General features: G+C 43.0%; 1 protein-coding gene across 2 annotated transcripts in view; it reads left to right on the top strand.

Moving 5' to 3' along the window:
• SPOCK2 (SPARC (osteonectin), cwcv and kazal like domains proteoglycan 2) overlaps nucleotides 1-22,358 on the top strand; it is a 259,238-nt gene that overhangs the window by 172,378 nt on the left and 64,502 nt on the right. For both annotated transcript variants that reach the window (XM_075348930.1, XM_075348931.1), the window contains exon 2: nucleotides 10,706-10,751. In XM_075348930.1, the coding sequence (XP_075205045.1) occupies nucleotides 10,706-10,751 (46 nt within the window). The remainder of the gene's footprint in view (nucleotides 1-10,705; nucleotides 10,752-22,358) is intronic.

The following is a 22,358-nucleotide window of genomic DNA, read 5'->3' as shown; positions in this document are numbered from 1 at the left end:
AGTTTGTATTTACGTATGCTTGACTATTTACTACACCACACTGAATTTTACGGAGCTTACAACAAGATAACAGGAAGAGAGAGAGTTATAAATGATAACAGAAGTACTGTACTACAAAATCACCTGACAGATTCCCTTTAAAAGTGAATTCCGTTGTTTTTTTCATTCCACAAGTGTCCCATTTTCACAGGTATATAATATCTTGACTCTCTTGCCATGCATATTGCCTTTACAAACATTTGTGAAAGAATGGGTTATTTATAGTGATGAGCTAATATATTCTCCACTATTTGTTGCTTGCACGAATATTACGGTACTCGTGATATTTGTTACTCTTGAGTATTTTGCATTGAGTTCAATGACTTCACCTGAGGTGAGGTCACTGAGTTCACCACAGGTCAGTTCACCTGAGGTCACAGCTGTGTTATCGTGGGAATTGCAGCTGTGACCTCAGGTGAAGTCATTGAACTCAATGTCGGATTACCACATTAGGCAATAGATGGACATTGTGTATTTCGGTGCAGACATTTCTGCACCGAATATGCATATCGTGGCAAAAAAAACGCACCGATACTGCATGTGTTTTTATGCGGTTTTGGTGCATTTTTTTCTGTTGGGATATGCATATTTGGTGCAGAAATATCTGCAACCAAATACTCAAAGTGCGCACATCGCCTAATCCAGTAATCCAGCATTGATTTTGATAATTTCACCTAAGGTGAGATCAATGAGTTCGCCACAGGTCAGTTTATCTGAGATCACAGCTGGGTATCGTGTGAACCACTAGCTCTGACATCACGTAAATTCGGTGATGTCACCACTCACAACAGCAGCTCAGTCAGTGTATCCCTGATGCCAAAGTGATTGGTTGCATTTTCTAATGTGATCATACACTGCAACCTCAAATGTAAGAGAGACAGAATTGACGGGGGACCTCATGTGTATTCCGTTGAACCTGCAGAGGTGTTTTTTTTTTTAACAAATTGGAAAAAAAGGGTGTTTTTTTATTACATTTTTTTAAAAAAAAATTCTGTGTTTATTTCTTTTGACTTACAGGGTTAGCAATGGGGTGTCTCATAGAGCACTCCCCATTACTAACCTTAGGCTTGATGACAGCTGTGATTTTTTTACAAGCTACAGGGCATGACTTTCCATGGCTGAGCACCTGCATACAATCCTTATGTCACCAACCACAATGCTATACATAAGATAGAGTGGTGTGAAACACCACCAGTAGACTCTGCAGCAGAGGACATGTGTTCTGCAAAGTGATGTTTTTCTATCTGGCATCTGATAGATGAGTCTGGGTTTGGTAAATGCCAGAATGGTACCTAACCTGACTAACTGTATTGTACCATCTGTAAAGGTTGGTGGAGTAGGGATAATGTCAGTGGCATAACTACTGTCCTATGGGCTACAGTGCAAAATGTTTGTCCTGGGCCCTTACCAGCGTGTGGGTCAGATCGACAATGATACTGTAATAATGTCCTCCATCTTACCTCCTATAGTGTAATAATGTCCCTTGTCCTGAAATAATGTCCCCCATCCAGGCCCCTTTGTTTTATAATGTCCCACTTTCTTAACCTTATCTTATAAAAATATCCTCCATCTTTGCCCCTGTCCTGTAATAATGTCTTCCATCTTGACCCCTATAGTTTAATATTGTCCTCAATTCTGGCCCCTATCTTGTAAAAATGTTCCCCTTTATGGCCCCTATGCTGTAAAAATGTCCCCCTTCCATAACCCTATGCTGTAATAATGTCCTCCATCCTGGCCCCTATCCTGTAATAATGTTAATAATGTCCCTGCTATGGACCCTCGTTCTGTAATAATATCCCATCCAGGTATAATGTTCCCCATCCAGGTACAATGTTCCCCATCTTGGTAAAATGGCCCCTGTCCTGGGGCCCTTTTTCTCTTCTCCAGTACATATTGAAAAGGAACAAAGAATTATTTTTACCTTCTCCCACTCACATGATGTGTGGCGTCCTATTCTAAAGCTGGCACAAAACCTCACAGCTGACTTCTGTGTGCTGGCATGTGCAATGTATCATGTCATGTGTCACATTTCACTGACAAGCTGATGTTTGCTGCCGGACTTTGATTGACCAGAAGCATGTACTACAGCGGGTCTCTGCCCCGCGATACATTTCAGCTGGATGTGTGTCCGACTATTGCCCCCTCTGGGACTTCAACTGTTAAGCCCCTAGATAATAATATATGTTTTTTAGGTATTTCCCTAGACCCCTTAGATCTAGTACACCAAAGAGTTCATACAATTTAATAGTCTGAATACCAAAACAAAAATTTAGACCACACAGAAGAGTTACTGATCAATTAGTGATTGTTGGCACTGCAAATATCATCAACAAGCCGCTGGTGGACAAGAACAAAACCATTTCCCCCCCGCTTCATATTAAGCTAGGATTAATGAAGCAATTTGTTAGGGCTTTGGACAAATTGGATAATTACTTCAAGTACATTTATAGATCATTCCCTGGACTGAGCATGGAAAACTAAAATCTGGAAACTTCGGTGGTCCTCATATTCATAAACTCATGAATGAGTCCAATTTTCCCACATGCATGAATGACACTGAGGCTTCAGCCTGGAAGAGTTTTGTCTTTGTTGGGAAGAACTATTGGGTAATCATAGAGCAAACAATTATGAAGAATTGGTGCTAGATATGCTCTCTAACTTCAGACATTTGGGAGTTAATATGAGCATAAAGCTGTATCTCTGTGATGTCGATACAGTTGAAAGTGCGATGCTAGGCGAAGGCGACCCAGATGCACCCAACTCACGGGCCCCTGAGTGATGGTGTGGTCTGCCACCATTGGTGGTGTGCCACTGATTCAGTAGTTTTAATAAACCTAATTTCAGTTTGCTACCACTGCTAAACAGCAATTTTCCCTGCAGTATCATGCAGCACTCATTGCAATCAATGATCATTACTTGCTTTAATGGATACTGGAATGCTTCCAGAGATCAGTTCAATATGTTCTTTTAAGGTTTTAAAGTGGGATGTGTGAATGTGATAACCCCATTAAATGTGGTGAGAAAAAAGAAACTGCAGCAACAAAAATATACCTAAAACCATATAATTTTTTTATGCATTTTTGACTATAGTATCAAAAGTGTAAATATACTCTACTGATACTCAGTAAATGATAGCTATCATTTTTCATTATTCAGACCTTGAGTTCTGTTTATGTCCATACAGATGAATTACATAAAGCAGCTAAAAGTATGAAGACACCAGAATATCAATGCTGGCATCCAAACTTTCCCATCTATATCTTTTTTCAAAACTTATTATCACTTTAAACAAAAGTGTGTATATTTCTATACACTTAGCTACAAGAGCATTGCTAGGTTCAAGCAATGAACACATATCTTTAATTCTGAAGAGTAAAGTTGGGATCTTGAAAACTCTGTTTATGAAACTTGGCATAGTAAAATAAAGTGCCTCACTATTAGGCCAGGGTCTGATAAGCATATGAAAAACATTGTCCTAGATATATTCATTATATAATTCATGGGTCCTTTTTTAATTCTAAGTGGGTGATTATCAGACAGCTTTCACTGGGAGTTGTGCACTTCTCCCTGTATAATACTGACCAATTAGAAGCAGGCAGTAATACAGCAGAAAAAGAACACGCCCCCCCACCATAGCTTAGGTTTCTCAATCAGTGGGAGGTAATGATACAGTCCTGATCTCCAAATACCAGGAAGTATCAAAAAGAAAGCAACCAACAAAATATACCAACTCAAGACAAAAATTGCATTACCATAAATGTGATAAAAACTCATGTAAAAAGAAAAACAACCTAATTAGGGTCAGAAATGCTGCGTATAGTCTGTATCAAAACTCACCAGATACGCATCGTCTTAAGGGTACTTTACATGCTGCGACATCACTAACGATTTATCGTCAGGGTCATGGTGTTTGTGACGCACATCCGGTGTCGTTAGCGGCATCGCAGCGTGTAACACGTACGAGCGACCTTAAACGATCGCAAAGAGACAAAAATCGTTGGTTTTGGAGAGGTCGTCCAGACACCAAAAATCGTTGTCTCGTAAGTAGCGATGTTGTTCGTCGGTCCTGCGGCATCACACATTGCTATGTGTGACACCACAGGAGCGACGAACATCTCCTTACCTGCCTTCACCAGCAATGTGGAAGGAAGGAGGTGGGCGAGATGTTACGTCCCGCTCATCTCCGCTCCTCCGCTTCTATTGGCTGGCCGCATAGTGACGTCGCTATGATGCCGAACGCACCTCCCCCTTGAGGGAGGGATTGTCGGCGGTCACAGCGACGTCGCTGACAAGGTATGTGCGTGTGACGCTGCCGTAGCGATAATGTTTGCTAGGGCAGTGATCACCACATATCGCTGGAACGACGGGGGCAGGTGCTATCGCGCTCGACATCGCTAGCTATCGCTAGTGATGTTGCAGCGTGTAAAGTACCCCTTACTGTATTACAAGGTAATTGACTGATTACTGTTAGGTTCTTGATTTGATATATTGTTACTATTAGATGACACTGAGAAAAATAATTTGCTAATTAGAAATTAGCCTCTGAGTTCTTTTGATTATTATGTGTTGTTTATAAATAACAGAAAATATGTCATGCACATATACACACGCAGGTTGTCATGCAGCACATGGAGGTGTGATGTCAGCAATTTACACTGTAACTATAGCATCTTACAGGGATGATGTTATGGTATTTTGTGTGAGCAGCCACAATGTCAGTTCCAGTTGCTAAGCCTTGGTGTCAGCTATTGTGATATTTCTTGTATATTTCTATGTAGATGTTTTGTCACCTCTTCCTGCTGTTGTTGATCTCATTTTCTCTTGCTCCAACCATTCTTCGCTAGTCTTCAAATATTTCACCGAGCCTCTGACATTTATTAAAAGTCATCTCTTCACTGAGGGACATAAACCAGTAGAGGTTTGAAGAGATGTGCAATCCAGGCTGGCTTACGACGTAGAAAGCTAATAACTTGGGATGAGAGCAAACATTTCATAATATTCTGATATTGTTTTCCTTCCGCCATGTGTGTTGTCTTGCATGTAACATTTATCGAACGTCAGACAATCATTCCCTGTGGATGGATTCGTAGGCTTTAGTGGTATGTTGGTAGTTTTGCACTTTAATACAAAATTACCAATGATGCAGAGAACAAGCCACATTCACATAAGCCTTAGAGCTCATTCATACAGGCGTATTATATGGACATGGGCTGTCTGTGCAAGAGCACACACACCCATTATAGCCAATGTGCTAGTGCTCATGGCCAATTTTTTATTTTTAAATTTCTTGAACAACGATCTACATAAAAAAAAATCACCGGATGCATCATGATGGTCTGATTACAGTCCAGGCTAGTACTTATAAGTAGCAAGAAGCTCCTACACTCGTCCAATATATGGAACAGGAAACAAACCTGCAAACTGAGCTGCGGAGATGTGAGAGTGCTGATGTTTCAGCTGCAGTGTCTCCTCCTTTCAACCAGAAGGGTGTCTGCACAGTATGAGAGGAGAATTCTGTGAGGAAAAAGAGAGGAAAAGAAAAGTGGAGAGCAAGAGAGAGAGAGAGACCTAGCCAGAGAGATCCTGGCCGCCTTTCCCTGGTGGTGGTCTGAGATACCAGGAGTGTTAGGGGTACTTTGCACATTGTGACATCGCTACTGCGATATCGTCAGGGTCAAATAGAAAGTGACGCACATCCGGCGCCGGTAACGACGTTGCAACGTGTAAAGCCTAGGTGCACCGATAAACGATCGCAAAAGCGTCGAAAATCAGTGATCTGTGTAGCGTCGGCCATTTTCATAATGTCGCACCAATAGGAGATATGATGTTGTTCCTCGTTCCTGCGCCGTGTGTGAAGCCGCAGGAGCGAGGAACATCTCCTTACCTGCCTCCACCGGCTATGCGGAAGGAAGAAAGTGGGCGGGATGTTTACGTCCCGCTCATCTCCGCCCCTCCGCTTCAATTGGCCGCCTGCCGTGTGACGTACGACCCTTAGGAAGGAGGCGGGTTGCCGGCCAGAGCGACGTCGCGGGGCTGGTAAGTGCGTGTGAAGCTGCCGTAGCGATAATGTTCGCTACGGCAGCTATCACAAGATATCGCATGTGCGACGAGCGGGTGCTATCGTGCTCGGCATTGCTAGCCAATGCTAGCAATGTCGCAACGTGCAAAGTACCCCTTAGAGACACCCTGCTGATTGCTGTGTGAATAGAGGTCACACAGCTAAGTACCGGCGCTCATAGACTGTTGCCAGAGAAAGAACTGTGATCAGAGTGGTTTCCCTGGTTTCCTTGGCCTTCCCAACAGTTTGCTGATCCGTTCCTGAGTTGATCTGTCTCTGAAGTGATCCTTCCCTGAGGTCATCTGTCCCGGCGACTGCCAGTGACTTATAAACTTGCTGCAGCGCTGAAAGCTACCAGGGCCCCCCTCAAACCTGGTACTCCCCTGGATCCATCCACTGGTATTGTAAGTCCTGAGGTCAGGCACTGCACATATTATTTCTATTTTTGCGTGACATGTGCACACATGTAGTAGGATTTTTGCATTAAACCGGTTAAGGTACGCTGCAGTCAGTTACACAGGACTGATCTTGAGCTACTGCCATACTGCTTATTAACAAGTGTTTAACTCTGGGTGATCTGTTAATGTGCACATGTAATGAGAGGAGAGGGTGTGGAATAGAGGTATAGATAAGATTGTTAATTGGTGTGCTAGTCCAGACACAGGTCCTAGTTGCACTCAGTAATTTACACTCCTTATTAGTTTATAAGTTCTGTGTTTTGTTTGGGTTTTCCTGTTAGGTGAATTGTTTCCCGATAGTTCCTGAGATATTGGAAAGGGTTTCTAGACTAGCGCATTGATCCTGGCTTTCTGAGCTGGATGTATGTACATTTGTTTACGGTAAATCTTACCATGATCCCGTGTTGCATTTCCCACTCCCAAATCATTTTATAAAGGAAAAGAGTTTGCACTCAGCCCTAGTCTGGTCTCGTTCCTCGTTCGTGTCCCTCGGCTCCACAGACATTACTGACTTTAGTATGACCGTCTAAACCCGGTTAAGTAGCCACTTTGAATATTTTGTGCATTTTTTATTCCGCTGATTTTCTTCAACATGTCTACACCAATTAGCAAATGTAACATTTTTTTTTGCAGTTTGTGTTTCGTTTTATATGCATTTCTATTGTGTTTTCAGCTGCAGTTTTTGTCTCTTTTTGGTGTTTCATGTTTTAAATGTAACTACATTGTTTTGAAAACAAGATATCTAGCTTGAAAAAACTTTATTGATAAGGCCATGTGAGGATTATATACATTTTTAGTGTGTTTCCATTGCGGAAAGGCACTAAAGATACATATGCGTTTTTTATCTGCAGACTGTCCTCGTCTCATTCAGGATTCTTTTTTTTTTTAAAAAAAAAATATAACATATAATATATGATTAAATACAGCAGTTACACAAACAGTATATAAACACAATGCATATACCCAAATTAAGAATGTAACAAACAAGAAACGTAGGCCCAATTCTTTAAAGAGAATCTGTCAGCTTGATTGTCTAATGTAAAGACATGGTTGTAATGGCACTGTAATACAGATTAATTTTATACCTTTGGTGAAGAAATCAGATTTTTGGTTCTTCTTTAATCAGCCTTTGAATTTTTGTGCTGATTAGATTTCGGTGCACTAGGGCTGGACTGTACACGGGGTCTTCTCCTCCCTGTCTGTGATTCCTCAGCCTCTCTGCCAGCAGTGGAGACAGGTCCCTGAAAAAGCAGTGATCAGTCATTCAATAACCAGAGGCAGGTGGAGGTGCCAGAGAATCACAGACAGGGAGGAGAAGACCCAGTGCACAGTCCGGCCCCAGTGCACCGAAAGCTAATTAGCAGAAAACTTCAAATGGTGATTAAAGAAGAACCACAAAGTGGATTTCTTCCCCAAAGGTATCAAAGTATTCAGTAGCACAGCACCAGTATAGCCATGTCTTTACATTACAAAATTGTGTTGACAGGTTCTCAGTAACACCAGAGTATATTATGTCAGTCTAAAGGAGGGTAATGTAAAAGTAAGCAGCGTCTAAATCATTGAGACACCCTCCCTACTAAATGAAATAGGCGCATCCTATCACTGCTTTTGGCCTCCGTGCACCTCGTCAGAAATGTTATGCCAGCCATAGACTGGAGTACATATCTGGTGTGAGCTTTCTCTCCTACTGTCAATCAGTGGTGGGTAGAGGGGTGAGGGTAGCCCCCCAGCTTAAGAGTACCATGCAAGTGCTGCAAATAATATAAATCAGCAAGTCTGTTGCATCTTTATACCATCAGAGAGTATAGCATAAAAGGTAGAAATGATATCCAGTTTATACCTTTCATCTAGTTATGATTGACTCCTTCATAGAACAAACAAAATTGCTCCTCTTTTTTTTTAGAGACAAACTTTGTAAAAAAAACAAAATGCATTTTCTAGTCTTTAATTGTCATGAGAGTATCTAAAAAGGAGTCGCGGATGTGGTGGTACAACGATGGTCAGAGATTAGAACTGTTCAGCAGTGGAGCACAGCCGGACCCTGGGGGGCCGTATCACTTATATATGTACACTCCAGAATATTCTGTTCTGGCTTGTTCTTTTAGCTTAAGGCCCTGAGCAGTTGTAGGCTTATAAAAAAATAAAAAATAACGTTCCCGGGCACCAGTAGGAATCTTGCTGTATCTGCTGAATAGAAATGCTGAATGTCAGAAGCACTCTGTTCTGTTGTGCTATGATTTATGCATGTTAAGGATGCTTTGGGGCAGGTCAGCAGGCAGATTGCAATAATATACGAGAACGGGAAACTCATCGCAACATTTGTAGATCAGCACAATTACCTCAGCCCCAGAATAACAGTTCTCAGAAATCAAGAGTAACAATCTGATGAGAATGAAGAGGCTTGGGATGTCTCTTATTCTGCGGGTAATAACATTTACATTGTACTGTTATAGTAATGTAAATAATTGGACATAACACTTACATTGAATGGAGGTTACAATTGAGGTGTGCATGAGATAGTTAGTGGTCAGATGATAAGTTATGAAAATTGTTCGTTTCCTACAAAATTGCATCATTGCTTAAAGTCAATGGACTGTTACGTCTCCATGTTCTGTGTCATCTCCAAACATAGTAATCTAAGATTGAGGGGAACCATTACAGAGTATCTGTGGGATAGATGCAAAATTGGAAGATATAACGAGCTGACTGATTTACTGTATCTTTGGAAAATGATAGTGGTGTGCTTATAGGAGCTAATAATACTTCAATATTGAGTCTTGTGTATTAGACTTCATTCATGACTTCTGAAACTTCTTGAGGAACAGCTGTGCACTGATTTCTCTCCAGTCTTGATGAAGAGTGTGGTGCTGTACTATGCTCCTCGCTTTCCAGTCTTGATGAAGAGTGCGCTGTTGTACTATGCTCCTCATTCTCCAGTCTTGATGAAGAGTACGCTGCTGTACTATGCTCCTCATTCTCATCTTGATGAAGAGTGCGCTGCTGTACTATGCTCCTCGCTTTCCAGTCTTGATGAAGAGTGCGCTGCTGTACTATGCGCCTTGCTCTCCAGTCTTGATGAAGAGTGTGCTGCTGTACTATGCTACTCACTCTCCAGTCTAGATGAAGTGTGCGCTGCAGTAATATGGTCCTCACTCTCCAGTCTTGATGAAGAGTGCACTGCTGTACTCTGCTTCTTGCTCTCCAGTTCTGATGAAGAGTGCACTGCTGTACTATGCTGCTCGCTCTCCAGTCTTGATGAAGAGAATGCTGCTGTACTATGCTCCTCACTCTCCAGTCTTGATGAAGAGAATGCTGCTGTACTATGCTCCTCACTCTCCAGTCTAGAGAAGTGTGCGCTGCAGTAATATGCTCCTAACTCTCCAGTCTTGATGAAGAGTGCACTGCTGTACTATCCTTCTTACTCTCCAGTTCTGATGAAGAGTACGCTGCTGTACTATGCTCCTCACTCTCCAGTCTTGATGAAGAGTGCGCTGCTGTACGATGCTCCTCGCTCTCCAGTCTCGATGAAGAGTGCGCTTTTGTAGAATGCTCCTCACTCTCCAGTCTCTATGAAGAGTATGCTGTTGTACAATGCTCCTTACTCTCCAGGTTTGAAGAGTGCACTGCTGTACAATGCTCCTCGCTCTCCAGTCTTGATGAAGAGTATGCTGCTGTACGATGCTCCTCACTCTCCAGTCTTGAAGAAGAGTGCACTGCTGTATGATGCTCCTCATTGATTTATAAGGCGAGCCCCACTGATGAATTTGGTGCCACTTTCATCCACTCTGCACCACTGCCAGAAATGTTACTCCAGTAGAGCACATTTTTGGCTTAATTGTCATGAGTTAGTTTGGTGCTCTTGTTCACACCTGTTCCACTGCAGTTCTAACCACTTTTCCAAAAGTCATCAGAGTTGGCCGGGACTGACAAAAAAACGCCAAATGTCAAAAAATGTTGCTACATTCAAGGTGTTTTGAATCAAAATTATGGTGAAAATACATTAAGGATTTAGGTTTTGTGGGCCCAGTTCTTTAAGACTTTCATTGTAAACCCAAGTCTTAAAAAAAGGGGCATTGTGTAGTAAGATGCGACTAATTCAGTAACATTTGTAACCACTGACCTCTAATCCATATTATGTTGTTTTTCACAGGATGACTACATCAAGAGTTGGGAAGACAACCAACCAGGAGATGAAGGTAATATTAATACCTTTAAACATTCTAATTAGTGAATGTTTCAATATGTTAGTACCAACAGTACTGTGTACACAGAGCGGATTGTGAACCCATTTTTATTATTGTCAGATGTTCTATACTCATTTAACTTTTCTATGGAAGGTTGTTTTTTCTTATCTTCAAGTTAAAAGAATAGTTGAAGCCAGTTAACATAAATGTGATTGCAGATACAGATACATACTTATATAAACTAATATATACTGATAAAATGCTAAATCTGAATATAGATTGAATGGAAAAGAGCATTGAAAACTTAGAATTTTCAGTCATGGAGATGAGTACAATAGACAGGCATTGTCTAAAAGACTAATTAGTAATCCACATCATGAGGGATGACGGCCTAGGGCAGGACTTCTAGCACAGGGAGCAAGTTGTGCTGTTTCTTAATAATTTATATTCAGTTGCTGAGACCATGCTAAACAAACTGCACTGCCTTCAAGAAATTCAATCTACATTGCATTGGACGCTTATGGAAGTCTCTATGTATACTGTGAAATACCAGCAGCATTTTGGTTATGTTTTGCAATGTAAAGTTCTCGTCCTCTAGTCTAGTTCAATATTACAATGTGTATCAATAAAAGATTGAGCTGTCTTCTGATTATTATTATTTTTATTGGATTACCCTCACCAGAATAAAATAGACTTTAGTAACTAGGTAGATTACAGAAATATTTGCATACTATTGCTTAACTCCTTCACCCCCAACCGATTTTCCGGTTTTCGTTTTTTCAGGGGTTTTTTGCTTCCCTTCCTCCAAGAGCCGTAACTTTTTTATTTTTCCGTCCATCTTGCAATATGAGGGCTTGTTTTTTGCAGAACGAGTTGTACGTTTAAATGAAAGCATATTGTGTACTGGAAAATGTAAAAAAAAAATTCCAAGTGCGGAAAAATTGCAAAAAGTGCTATTGCCTGAATGTTTTTGGGATATTTCATTCACCGTGTTCACTATATGGTAAAACTGATGTGTTGTGATGCCTCTGGTCGGTTTGAGTTCGCACACATCAAACATGTATAGCTTAACTTTTATCTAAGGGGTTAAAAAATTCAGAAGTTTGTTAAAAAAAAGTGGGCACTTTTTGTGTTATTTTCCGCGACACGTAGCATTCTCCTTTTTCAGGATCTTTGGCTCAGTGATTGCTTATTTTTTCCATCTCAAGCTGATGTTTTTAATGGTATCATGCTTGCACAAATACTATGTTTTGATCATCTGTTATTGTGTGGTGCCCCTGGGCTTCAGGTGCCACAGGGTATTACACCACTTTTCAGGGGTACTATCTATCCCAGGTCAGAAGGTGGTTAACCTGCCGGTGCCTTCACAAAACACACAAACAACAGTAATGTGCTTACTCACAGGAGGTTGGATTAGGGCAGACAGGGGAGTCAGCCATCACGAAGCATGCGACCTTCCCGGTCGCTAGGACAACCACTGGGGGCAGGCACCACACGGGGTAGAAGTAGGCACAACCATCACACTTTAGACAGAACCTTCCTGGCCACAGCTTGGCATAACATCTCGCACTGACAACTGGAGTTAGTGTTTCTCTCTCTTCATGGGCCCGTGGCTTGGAGCAGGAGGCTCGGCCCGTGTTCTGGATAGCAACCAAGGGACACTTAACTAAAAGACTTTCACGGGCCCCGACGGTGACCGCCCACTATCTGGGACGGCTGGAGCCCTTCGTGGCAGAGATCGGTACTCTGGGGCAGTGCCTGAATTATCTGTGAGTAAAAAGACTTGGAACCGCAGACCCTGCCTCTGCCTCTCCTTTACCGGCACCCAGCGCTGCGGTGCCAACAGGCACCACTACCACCCCCACCATCCTCCCCAAGGTAATCCTGCTCCGCTTGTGGGGAGCGACACCATCCCGGCTGCACCTAACATCTGCCCCGGTGAGAGACTTTGCAGCGGCGGCCCCCATCCCTGGCCGCGTACCACAGGTGGCGTCATGATCATCTAAGAGACTTTCCTAACCTCCAACTACTACCTCCATCCTCTCTACCCCCCTCCAACCCACCTTCCTGTACGCCTCGGGGTATTGGAAGCGGGCCAGGCCACCCGGTGGCGACGCACAGGATCTGCTCCCCCGACCCAGCAATGAGTAGGCTAAAACACCTGCCCCGTGGGGCACTAAAATTGCATTTTGCACAAAATTTGCTGCAACCAAAAAGCATAATTTTGGTGTTTGGAATTTTTTTGCCGCTACGCCATGTAGTGATCAGATTAATTGATTTTATATTTTGATAGATTGGGCATTTCTGAACATGGCGATACCAAATGTGTGTGTATATTTTATTTTTTTTTAGCCCTTTAATATTCAATGGGGCGAATGAGAAGTGATTTCAATTTTCAGGTCCTTTTTTTTTTTAAACATCTTTTTTTTTTAATTCTACTAGTCCCCCTAGTGAACTATAAGGATCCACAATCTGATCACTGATTCATTTCTGTTGATCACAGCTACATACAGTTAGGTCCAGAAATATTTGGACAGTGACACAATTTTCGTGAGTTGGGCTCTGCATGCCACCACATTGGATTTGAAATGAAACCTCTTCAACAGAATTCAAGTGCAGATTGTAACGTTTAATTTGAAGGTTTGAACAAAAATATCTGATAGAAATTGTAGGAATTGTACACATTTCTTTACAAACACTCCACATTTTAGGAGGTCAAAAGTAATTGGACAAATAAACCAAACCCAAACAAAATATTTTTATTTTCAATATTTTGTTGCGAATCCTTTGGAGGCAATCACTGCCTTAAGTCTGGAACCCATGGACATCACCAAACGCTGGGTTTCCTCCTTCTTAATGCTTTGCCAGGCCTTTACAGCCGCAGCCTTCAGGTCTTGCTTGTTTGTGGGTCTTTCCGTCTTAAGTCTGGATTTGAGCAAGTGAAATGCATGCTCAATTGGGTTAAGATCTGGTGATTGACTTGGCCATTGCAGAATGTTCCACTTTTTTGCACTCATGAACTCCTGGGTAGCTTTGGCTGTATGCTTGGGGTCATTGTCCATCTGTACTATGAAGCGCCGTCCGATCAACTTTGCGGCATTTGGCTGAATTTGGGCTGAAAGTATATCCTGGTACACTTCAGAATTCATCCGGCTACTCTTGTCTGCTGTTATGTCATCAATAAACGCAAGTGACCCAGTGCCATTGAAAGCCATGCATGCCCATGCCATCACGTTGCCTCCACCATGTTTTACAGAGGATGTGGTGTTCCTTGGATCATGTGCCGTTCCCTTTCTTCTCCAAACTTTTTTCTTCCCATCATTCTGGTACAGGTTGATCTTTGTCTCATCTGTCCATAGAATACTTTTCCAGAACTGAGCTGGCTTCATGAGGTGTTTTTCAGCAAATTTAACTCTGGCCTGTCTATTTTTGGAATTGATGAATGGTTTGCATCTAGATGTGAACCCTTTGTATTTACTTTCATGGAGTCTTCTCTTTACTGTTGACTTAGAGACAGATACACCTACTTCACTGAGAGTGTTCTGGACTTCAGTTGATGTTGTGAACGGGTTCTTCTTCACCACAGAAAGTATGCGGCGATCATCCACCACTGTTGTCATCCGTGGACGCCCAGGCCTTTTTGAGTTCCCAAGCTCACCAGTCAATTCCTTTTTTCATAGAATATACCCGAGTGTTGATTTTGCTACTCCAAGCATGTCTGCTATCTCTCTGATGGATTTTTTCTTTTTTTTTTCAGCCTCAGGATGTTCTGCTTCACCTCAATTGAGAGTTCCTTAGACCGCATGTTGTCTGGTCACAGCAACAGCTTCCAAATGCAAAACCACACACCTGTAATCAACCCCAGACCTTTTAACTACTTCATTGTTTACAGGTTAACGAGGGAGACGCCTTCAGAGTTAATTGCAGCCCTTAGAGTCCCTTGTCCAATTATTTTTGGTCCCTTAAAAAAGAGGAGGCTATGCATTACAGAGCTATGATTCCTAAACCCTTTCTCCGATTTGGATGTGAAAACTCTCATATTGCAGCTGGGAGTGTGCACTTTCAGCCCATATTATATATATATATAATTGTATTTCTGAACATGTTTTTGTAAACAGCTAAAATAACAAAACTTGTGTCACTGTCCAAATATTTCTGGCCCTGACTGTAGCTGAGATCACAAGAAATACTCACCTCTTGTTTCTGGCAGCACTCGGCAGGGTGAAACAGGAAGTGAGTCATGTGAGCTACAGAAGTCATCACCCTGTGCTACCATGACAACCATCGTCTCACGGTGATCACGTCACAGCACGCATGGGGCTAGGTGAATAAAAATTTACCACAGCAGGGATTTAAATCAGTCTGCCACATTTTCACAGTGCAATTTAAGGGGTTAATAGGCGCAAGTGGATCGTGGATCCACCTGTGCCTATGAGACACACATGTCACCTCTTCAAATCAGCTGACATGTGCAGGAATCGCTGCCAGCTGCCCACAGCAGCCATTGGTGATTACAACTATATGGCTTTGGACATACCTTTACGGCCCACGGTCGTTAAGGGGTTAAAATTTGACATGGTGCAATTCAATTCTCAGTACCTGGTCTTGCGACAATGTCACTAAATCTCTGGCCATCAGACAGGAGCCCTGTAAATTGCCTCTTACCTGACAACATCACTGGTTCCTCTTTTGATGAGGTGGCCTGTCACAATTTCATTGGTGCGGCTTGATGCACATATTATGTCATGCCAGGCTGGTTAATCAAAAGAAAAGCCACTGATACTAGAAGATAGACAGAGAGCGAAGCTCTTTATCCAATAGCCATAGGATACTGACCTAGGAAGTCAGCCAGATCTCGCAAATCAATTCACACCACCTCTACTGCATTGCATTACTTTTATTTACTGTATAAATGGCATGTTGATGCAGATAATATGTTGTAATAAGTTGAGTCATGTATTTTAAATGCTTTGTTAACTTGGTTTGGTAGTCATAAAGAGGCTCTAGTATTTTTATGTGGCTATCCATTAAACATACATTTGTCGTGGCTCCACTTTGGGGTATGAACTGGTGATCTTTGGTTGTTGGTCAGTTCCCTCTTGATTGGCCCACAGCCTCTTTTGTGTTGGTCTAACTGCTTGAAGGATCTCATGTTTTTCTATCTTATTCTCTGCCTTCTAATTAGGTGTGTGCACTTTCTCCCTTGGTTTGCCCAATCACATTTTGGAAGTGCTATTTATAGTTATTACTCACAAGCCTCAGTGCTGGCTGTATTTCTGAATGGATGGTTGTCTGCAGTCCCAGCTGCTTGGTTAAGGTTTTCATACTGAGGCATTGCTATTGTTTCCCTGCAGTTTGTTTGTGTGAATCCCTTCCCAGTTGTTTCCTATTTTTTTTTTGTTTTTTTGTTTTGTTTTTTAAATGAAGGTTTGGGAGGGTTTTCATATATTCTGTTATTCTTTTTGTTTTGTTTTTATTCCATCTTCCATTTATTACAATTGTGTTTTCCTAGCCCTGTGTCTCACACACTGCTTGTGTGCACTTCATATATGATTATTACTGTTTTTGTGCTATACTTGGTTTACAGCTTAGGGTGCAGTTAAGGACACTCAGGGTCAGCTGTCGACGAGTAGGGACGCCATTACGTGGCTTTAGGGTGTCAGCCTCCTCTGTCACGCAGGGACAAATCAGTGTCAGGTCTAAAGCAAGTACTAGCCTGTTTTGGTTCCTGTGGGATTCTGGTTTTACATCTCCCCTTATTTGTCCATCCTTGTGATAGTGTTCAGGGTTCATTCATAACAACATTGCTGGAGTTTACACTAGCTACTGGAGCACACAGTACTCTGGCTTTACCTGCAGCTTTTTCTTTATTAAAGCTTTATGTATACTGGGGCAGTATCAGCAGAATCATGTCACTATCATTACAGAGTAGAAGATTTCATGACTGATGATAGTGTTAATCTACTGCTAAAGGATTTGATAAAAACAAGATATCGACCTTATACACATATATACACAGATGCTTTGTACACCTCTCTCATGTAACTCATTTGTCTCGGAAGGAGGGCCTACTTTTCGCAAAAAAGACTATTACTTTATTGAAAGAAGTGTCAATGAGGTGGTTGTGCACTGTCCAGTAGAAGTATAAAGTGCAATATTCAGCAAATATTACTACCTTTATTGTAATCCCCACAGTAAACGATTCCAAACCGGTTTTCAGCTCCGGACAGGGGCCTTCTTCAGGTCTCATAATTAATCAGAGACACAAACCGGTTTGTGATCATTTAGTATGTGGACGAAAATGAAGTAAATATACACTACAGTTCAAAAGTTTTGGGGTCACCCAGACAATTTTGACTTTCCCATGAAAAATTATACTTTAATTTATCAAATGAGTTCCATAATGAATAGAAATATAGTCCAGACATTGACTAGGTTAGAAATAATGATTTTTACTTGAAATAATAATTTTTTCCTTCAAACTTTGCTTTTGTCACAGAATGCTCCTTTGCAGCAATTCCAGCTTTGCAGCCCTTTGGCATTCTAGCTGTTAATTTGCTGATGTAATCTGGGGATATTTCACCCCATGCTTCCAGAAGCCGCTCCCACAAGTTGAATTGGCTTGATGGGCACTTTTTGCGTACAATACAGTCAAGCTGCTCCCACAACAGCTCAATAGGGTTGAGATCTGGTGACTGGTATGGCCACTCAATTACAGGGAGTATACCAGCTACCTGCATCTTCCCTAAATAGTTCATGCATAATTTGGAGGTGTGCTTTGGGTCATTGCCCTGTTGTAGGATGAAATTGGCTCCAATCAACCGCTGTCCACATGGTATGGCATGGCGTTGCAAAATGAAGTGATAGCCTTCCTTATTCAAAATCCCTTTTACCTTGTACAAATCTCCCACTTTACCAGCACCAATGCAACTCCAGACCATCACATTACCTCCACCATGCTTGACAGATAGCATCAGGACTCTTCCAGCATCTTTTCAGTTGTTCTGTGTCTCACAAATGTTCTTCTGTGTGATCCAAACACCTCAAACTTAGATTCATCTGTCCATAACACTTTTTTCCAATCTTCCTCTGTCCAATGTCTGTGTTCTTTTGCCGATATTAATATTTTCCTTTTATTAGCCAGTCTCAGATATGGCTTTTTCTTTGCCACTCTGCCCTGAAGGCCAGCATCCCGGAGTCGCCTCTTCACTGTAGACGTTGACACTCATGCGGGTACTATTAAATGAAGCTGCCAGTTGAGGAACTGTGAGGCATCGATTTCTCAAACTAGAGACTCTAATGTACTTGTCTTGTTGCTCAGTTGTGCAACGGGGCCTCCCACTTCTCTTTCTAATCTTGTTAGAGCCTGTTTGTGCTCTCCTCTGAAGGGAGTAGTACACACCATTGTAGGAAATCGTCAGTTTCTTGGCAATTTCTCGCATGGAATATCCTTCATTTCTAAGAACAAGAATAGACTGTCGAGTTTCGCATGAAACGTCTCTTTTTCTGGCCATTTTGAGAGTTTAATGGAACCAACAAATGGAATGCTACAGATTCTCAACTAACTCAAAGGAAGGTCAGTTTTATAGCTTCTCTAATCAGCCAAACTGTTTTCAGTTTTTCTAACATATTTGCACAAGGGTTTTCAAGGGATTTCTAAACATCCATTAGCCTTCTAACACAGTTAGCAAACATAATGTACCATTAGAGCACTGGAGTGGTGGTTGTTGGAAATGGGCCTCTATACACCTATGTAGATATTGCATTCAAAACCAGACGTTTGCAACTAGAATAGTCATTTACCACATTAACAATGTATAGAGTGTATTTCTGTTTAATTTAATGTTAGCTTCACTGAAAAAAATGTGCTTTTCTTTCAAAAATAAGGAAATATCTAAGTGACGCCAAACGTTTGAACTGTAGTGTAAGTTGTTGAATATCGCACTTTGTACTTCTACTGGGCAGCGCACCACCACCTCGCTGATAATCCTATCAATTGCTAACTTCCTCAGTTCCTGAGTGTGTTTTGCCATCTCCCACCTCCAAGGTGAAGCTTACCCACTTCTCACCTCTTTCTACCATATGACCTGTATGCCACCAAAGTCCCAAATATTTCTGTATTACTTTTATTGACACTTTTGTACAACTACATTTTATTGTAGCTGTTATAAACATTAAGCCCACTTTCTATGAAGAAAGGATGTAAAGTATATCACAAAAGTAAATACGTAACTCACATTTTTTGTAAATATTTTATTATCTCTATTCTCATGGGACAACACTGAAGATGACACTTTTATATCACGTAAAGTATTCAGTGTCCAGCTTGTATAACAGTGTAAATTTGGTGTGTCCTTTAAATAACTCATTCCACAGCCATTAATAACCAAACCTCTAGCAACAAAAGTGAGTACACCCCTAAGAGAAAATGGCCAAATTGTGACCATATGTGGTAAAGAATGATTCCATCTTATTCTCAAAACCTATCGAGCTTTAAACTGAGCAGGTTCCCAAAACATCACATAGGTGAGGGGACACTTGATCTCTCCATGCAGCATCTCAGCATACTATATTTTTATTGTTGCGATTAGCCATAGCAGGTGCCAAATGTCTGTCTACATCTGTTCATTTATGTGGCTACCAACAGAAAGCACAGGCATACAGGACTAATGCTGTAACAAGTTGTGTCATGAAAGTTGGTAGTGACCACATTTGCTGTTTCTTTGTTGTATCTAAAGCTTTTACTTTAAGGTGGGCTTTGCACACTACGACATCGCGGCTGCGATGTCGGTGGGGTCAAATCGAAAGTGACGCACATCCAGCGTCGCAGTCAATATCGTAGTGTGTAAATCCTTTTTGATATGATTAACGAGCGCAAAAACGTCCAAATCGTATCATCGGTGTAGCGTCGGTCATTTCCATAATTTCGGAAGGACCGATGTTACGATGTTGTTCCTCGTTCCTGCGGCAGCACACATCGCTGTGTGTGAAGCCGCAGGAGCGAGGAACATCTCCTTACCTGCGTCCTGCGGCTCATGCCGGCTATGCGGAAGGACGGAGGTGGGCGGGATATTTACGTCCCGCTCATCTCCGCCCCTTCGCTTCTATTGGCCGTCTGCCGTGTGACGTCGCTATGACGCCGCACGACCCGCCACCCTTAATAAGGAGGCGGTTCGTCGGCCAGAGCGACGTCGCAGGGCAGGTGAGTGCATGTGAAGCTGCCGTAGCGATAATGTTCGCTACGGCAGCTATCACCATGATATCGCAGCTGCGACGGGGGTTGGGACTATCGCGCTCAGCATCGCAAGCATTGGCTTGCGATGTTGTAGTGTGCAAAGTGCCCCTAAGACACTTATAACATTTTTTTAATCTACTTGTATTTTATATCTAACTGCGCTTTGTGATTTTCTGACAGTACAATCCAATTTAGTACAGCAATATAAAGTGATTTTTATGACATTTTATCAAATATACATATTCAAATATATTTATTAGTTTAATACGTATATATATTTATATAATTTTTATAGGTGAGAGTTAAAGAAACCTTCCCATAAAGTGTTTCTAAGTACATATAGGTAAATAGTGTAGTGTGAGCTTGGTAATATACTCACTACCAGCACCTTCTCCAGGAACCAGTACCGTTCTGATCCTCTTCTCAGTGACATCACTACTCTTCCTACTATCTGGTTCTTTCTATGTTCTTCTATGTTCTATGCATGAGCCGGAAGTCTCTTTTAAAATGTAAGTCTATAGAGCCTCATTCTGATGTGCCATAGACTTACATAATATAAAACACTTTTGGGCTATACAGAATGCAATGTTAGGCCCGTGTCACACTTGCGAGTGCCTTGTGTGTATCTCCCGCGAGTCTCGCGTTGCATCACCCATCACGGACTCACACTCTACTCACAGGAGCGTCTCAGCTGCATAGAGATGCATGCAACTGACCCGCTCCTGTGAGGAGAGTGTGACTCTGTGCCGGGTGATGCAATGTGAGACTCGCGCGAGTTACACGCGAGGCACTCGCAAGTGCGACACCGGCCTTATGGAGAGTCTGAGAAGAGGACCAGCGCTGAATCCAGCGGAAAGTGGCAGTACGTGAGCATATATTAGATTTACCAGGTGAGGTGTATTCTCTAAGCCCAAGGTCTGGGTGGGCACAAGAGCCATGAGCATCACTGCAACAGCTAGATGAGGCATGCAGAACATAGACAGCTGAGGGGCTAGAAACCATAGTTAGACAAATGGAATACTGGAAACCACTGACAAGTGAGAGATGTCCAGGAGAATACAAGCAAACGGGGGTGGGGGGGCTGGAAACTTCTGGCAGGTGGAAGAAGTGCAGGAGACCGCAGATAAGCAGGCACAATGCTGGAAATTACTGGGAGACAAAAGATGTGCAAAAGACCGCAGATAAACAGGCGTGATGCTGGTGTCGCGGGCGGAGGAGGGGACGCCGCGCTCTCCCTACTGCTCGGGTCCGACTGCCGCGGCTGCTGCGGCCTGCCGCTGCTCGGTGGCTCGAGTGATGGGCCGGATCCCGGGGACTCGAGCGGCGCTCCTCGCCCGTGAGTGAAAGGGGATTGGGATTTGGGATAGTTTATTGTCCGTGACGCCACCCACGGTTGTGGTGATTAAGTGGACACCACCGCTGCTCTTTCTGGGGAGCCCGGGAGTGATGGTATGGAGCAGCCAGTTTTTGGTTTGCCCCTCCGTGGGTAGGGGTTTTGGTGCTCCCGGGGCCCAGTGATGGGGTTGGTATGGTGGACAGGCGGGTATGGGGCCTGTGGAGGTGCAGGGGCGCAGGGGCAGCACTGTGCCGCACGGCACGGAGGTACTCACTCAGCCAGTAAACACGACACAGTTCTCGGTAAACAAACGGCTGGTTGGACGGGTTCCTCGGACGGTTCACGGTGCTGATGTTCCCTGCAGTTAGCGGTGACGGTCTCTTCCCTGCACCTATGAAAGTCTCTTTGGTAGCGATGGGTCCCCACCGGTAACCCGCTTCCCAGCTTAGATATGAGCCGGAGGAGCTCCACTCTTGCCCGCAGGCGCTGGCCCTGGGAAACTGGTGCCTTGGCGGTGGCAGTGTCTCCGCTTAACGGTTGGACTGTTGCCTTCAACGGGACTTGGTTGTTGGGAGACAGTCGTCCCCTTTACTGACGGATTTGGCAAATTCGGCGACTCCAAGCCTTGCTGGGATCCGAAAGGCCCCTGCCCTGGTGCTGACTAATCTTCGTATACCGCTCCGGTACCGCCGGGTCACCACCCGTCCACGGTACTTTCGGCAACCTCCAATCAGTCTCGCCTGCAGACGGTCACCGCCGTCTGCCAACCTTGCTGTCTCAGTCCGGGGCACACACCCGGACCAACTTCAGGCTTGATTAACTGTTTCTTTTTACTTCTTTACTCCTCTTACAAGCTCCTCTCCTTTGCTCCACTACCACTTCACTTCCTTCTACCTCTTCCTCCTAAACTGTACTTTTTCTCCTTCACTTCCCTAGCTTAACTCTGTTCTGCCTGGTTCTCACGCCTCCAGGGCTGTGAACTCCTTGGTGGGCAGAGCCAACCGCCTGGCCCACCCCCTGGTGTGGACACCAGCCCCTGGAGGAAGGC

This window comes from Anomaloglossus baeobatrachus, chromosome 5 (assembly GCF_048569485.1).
Source record: "Anomaloglossus baeobatrachus isolate aAnoBae1 chromosome 5, aAnoBae1.hap1, whole genome shotgun sequence".
Classification (NCBI taxonomy): Eukaryota; Metazoa; Chordata; class Amphibia; order Anura; family Aromobatidae; genus Anomaloglossus; species Anomaloglossus baeobatrachus.
The sequence above is the reverse complement of the archived record's forward strand: the minus strand, read 5'-3'. Positions and strand labels throughout refer to the sequence as shown.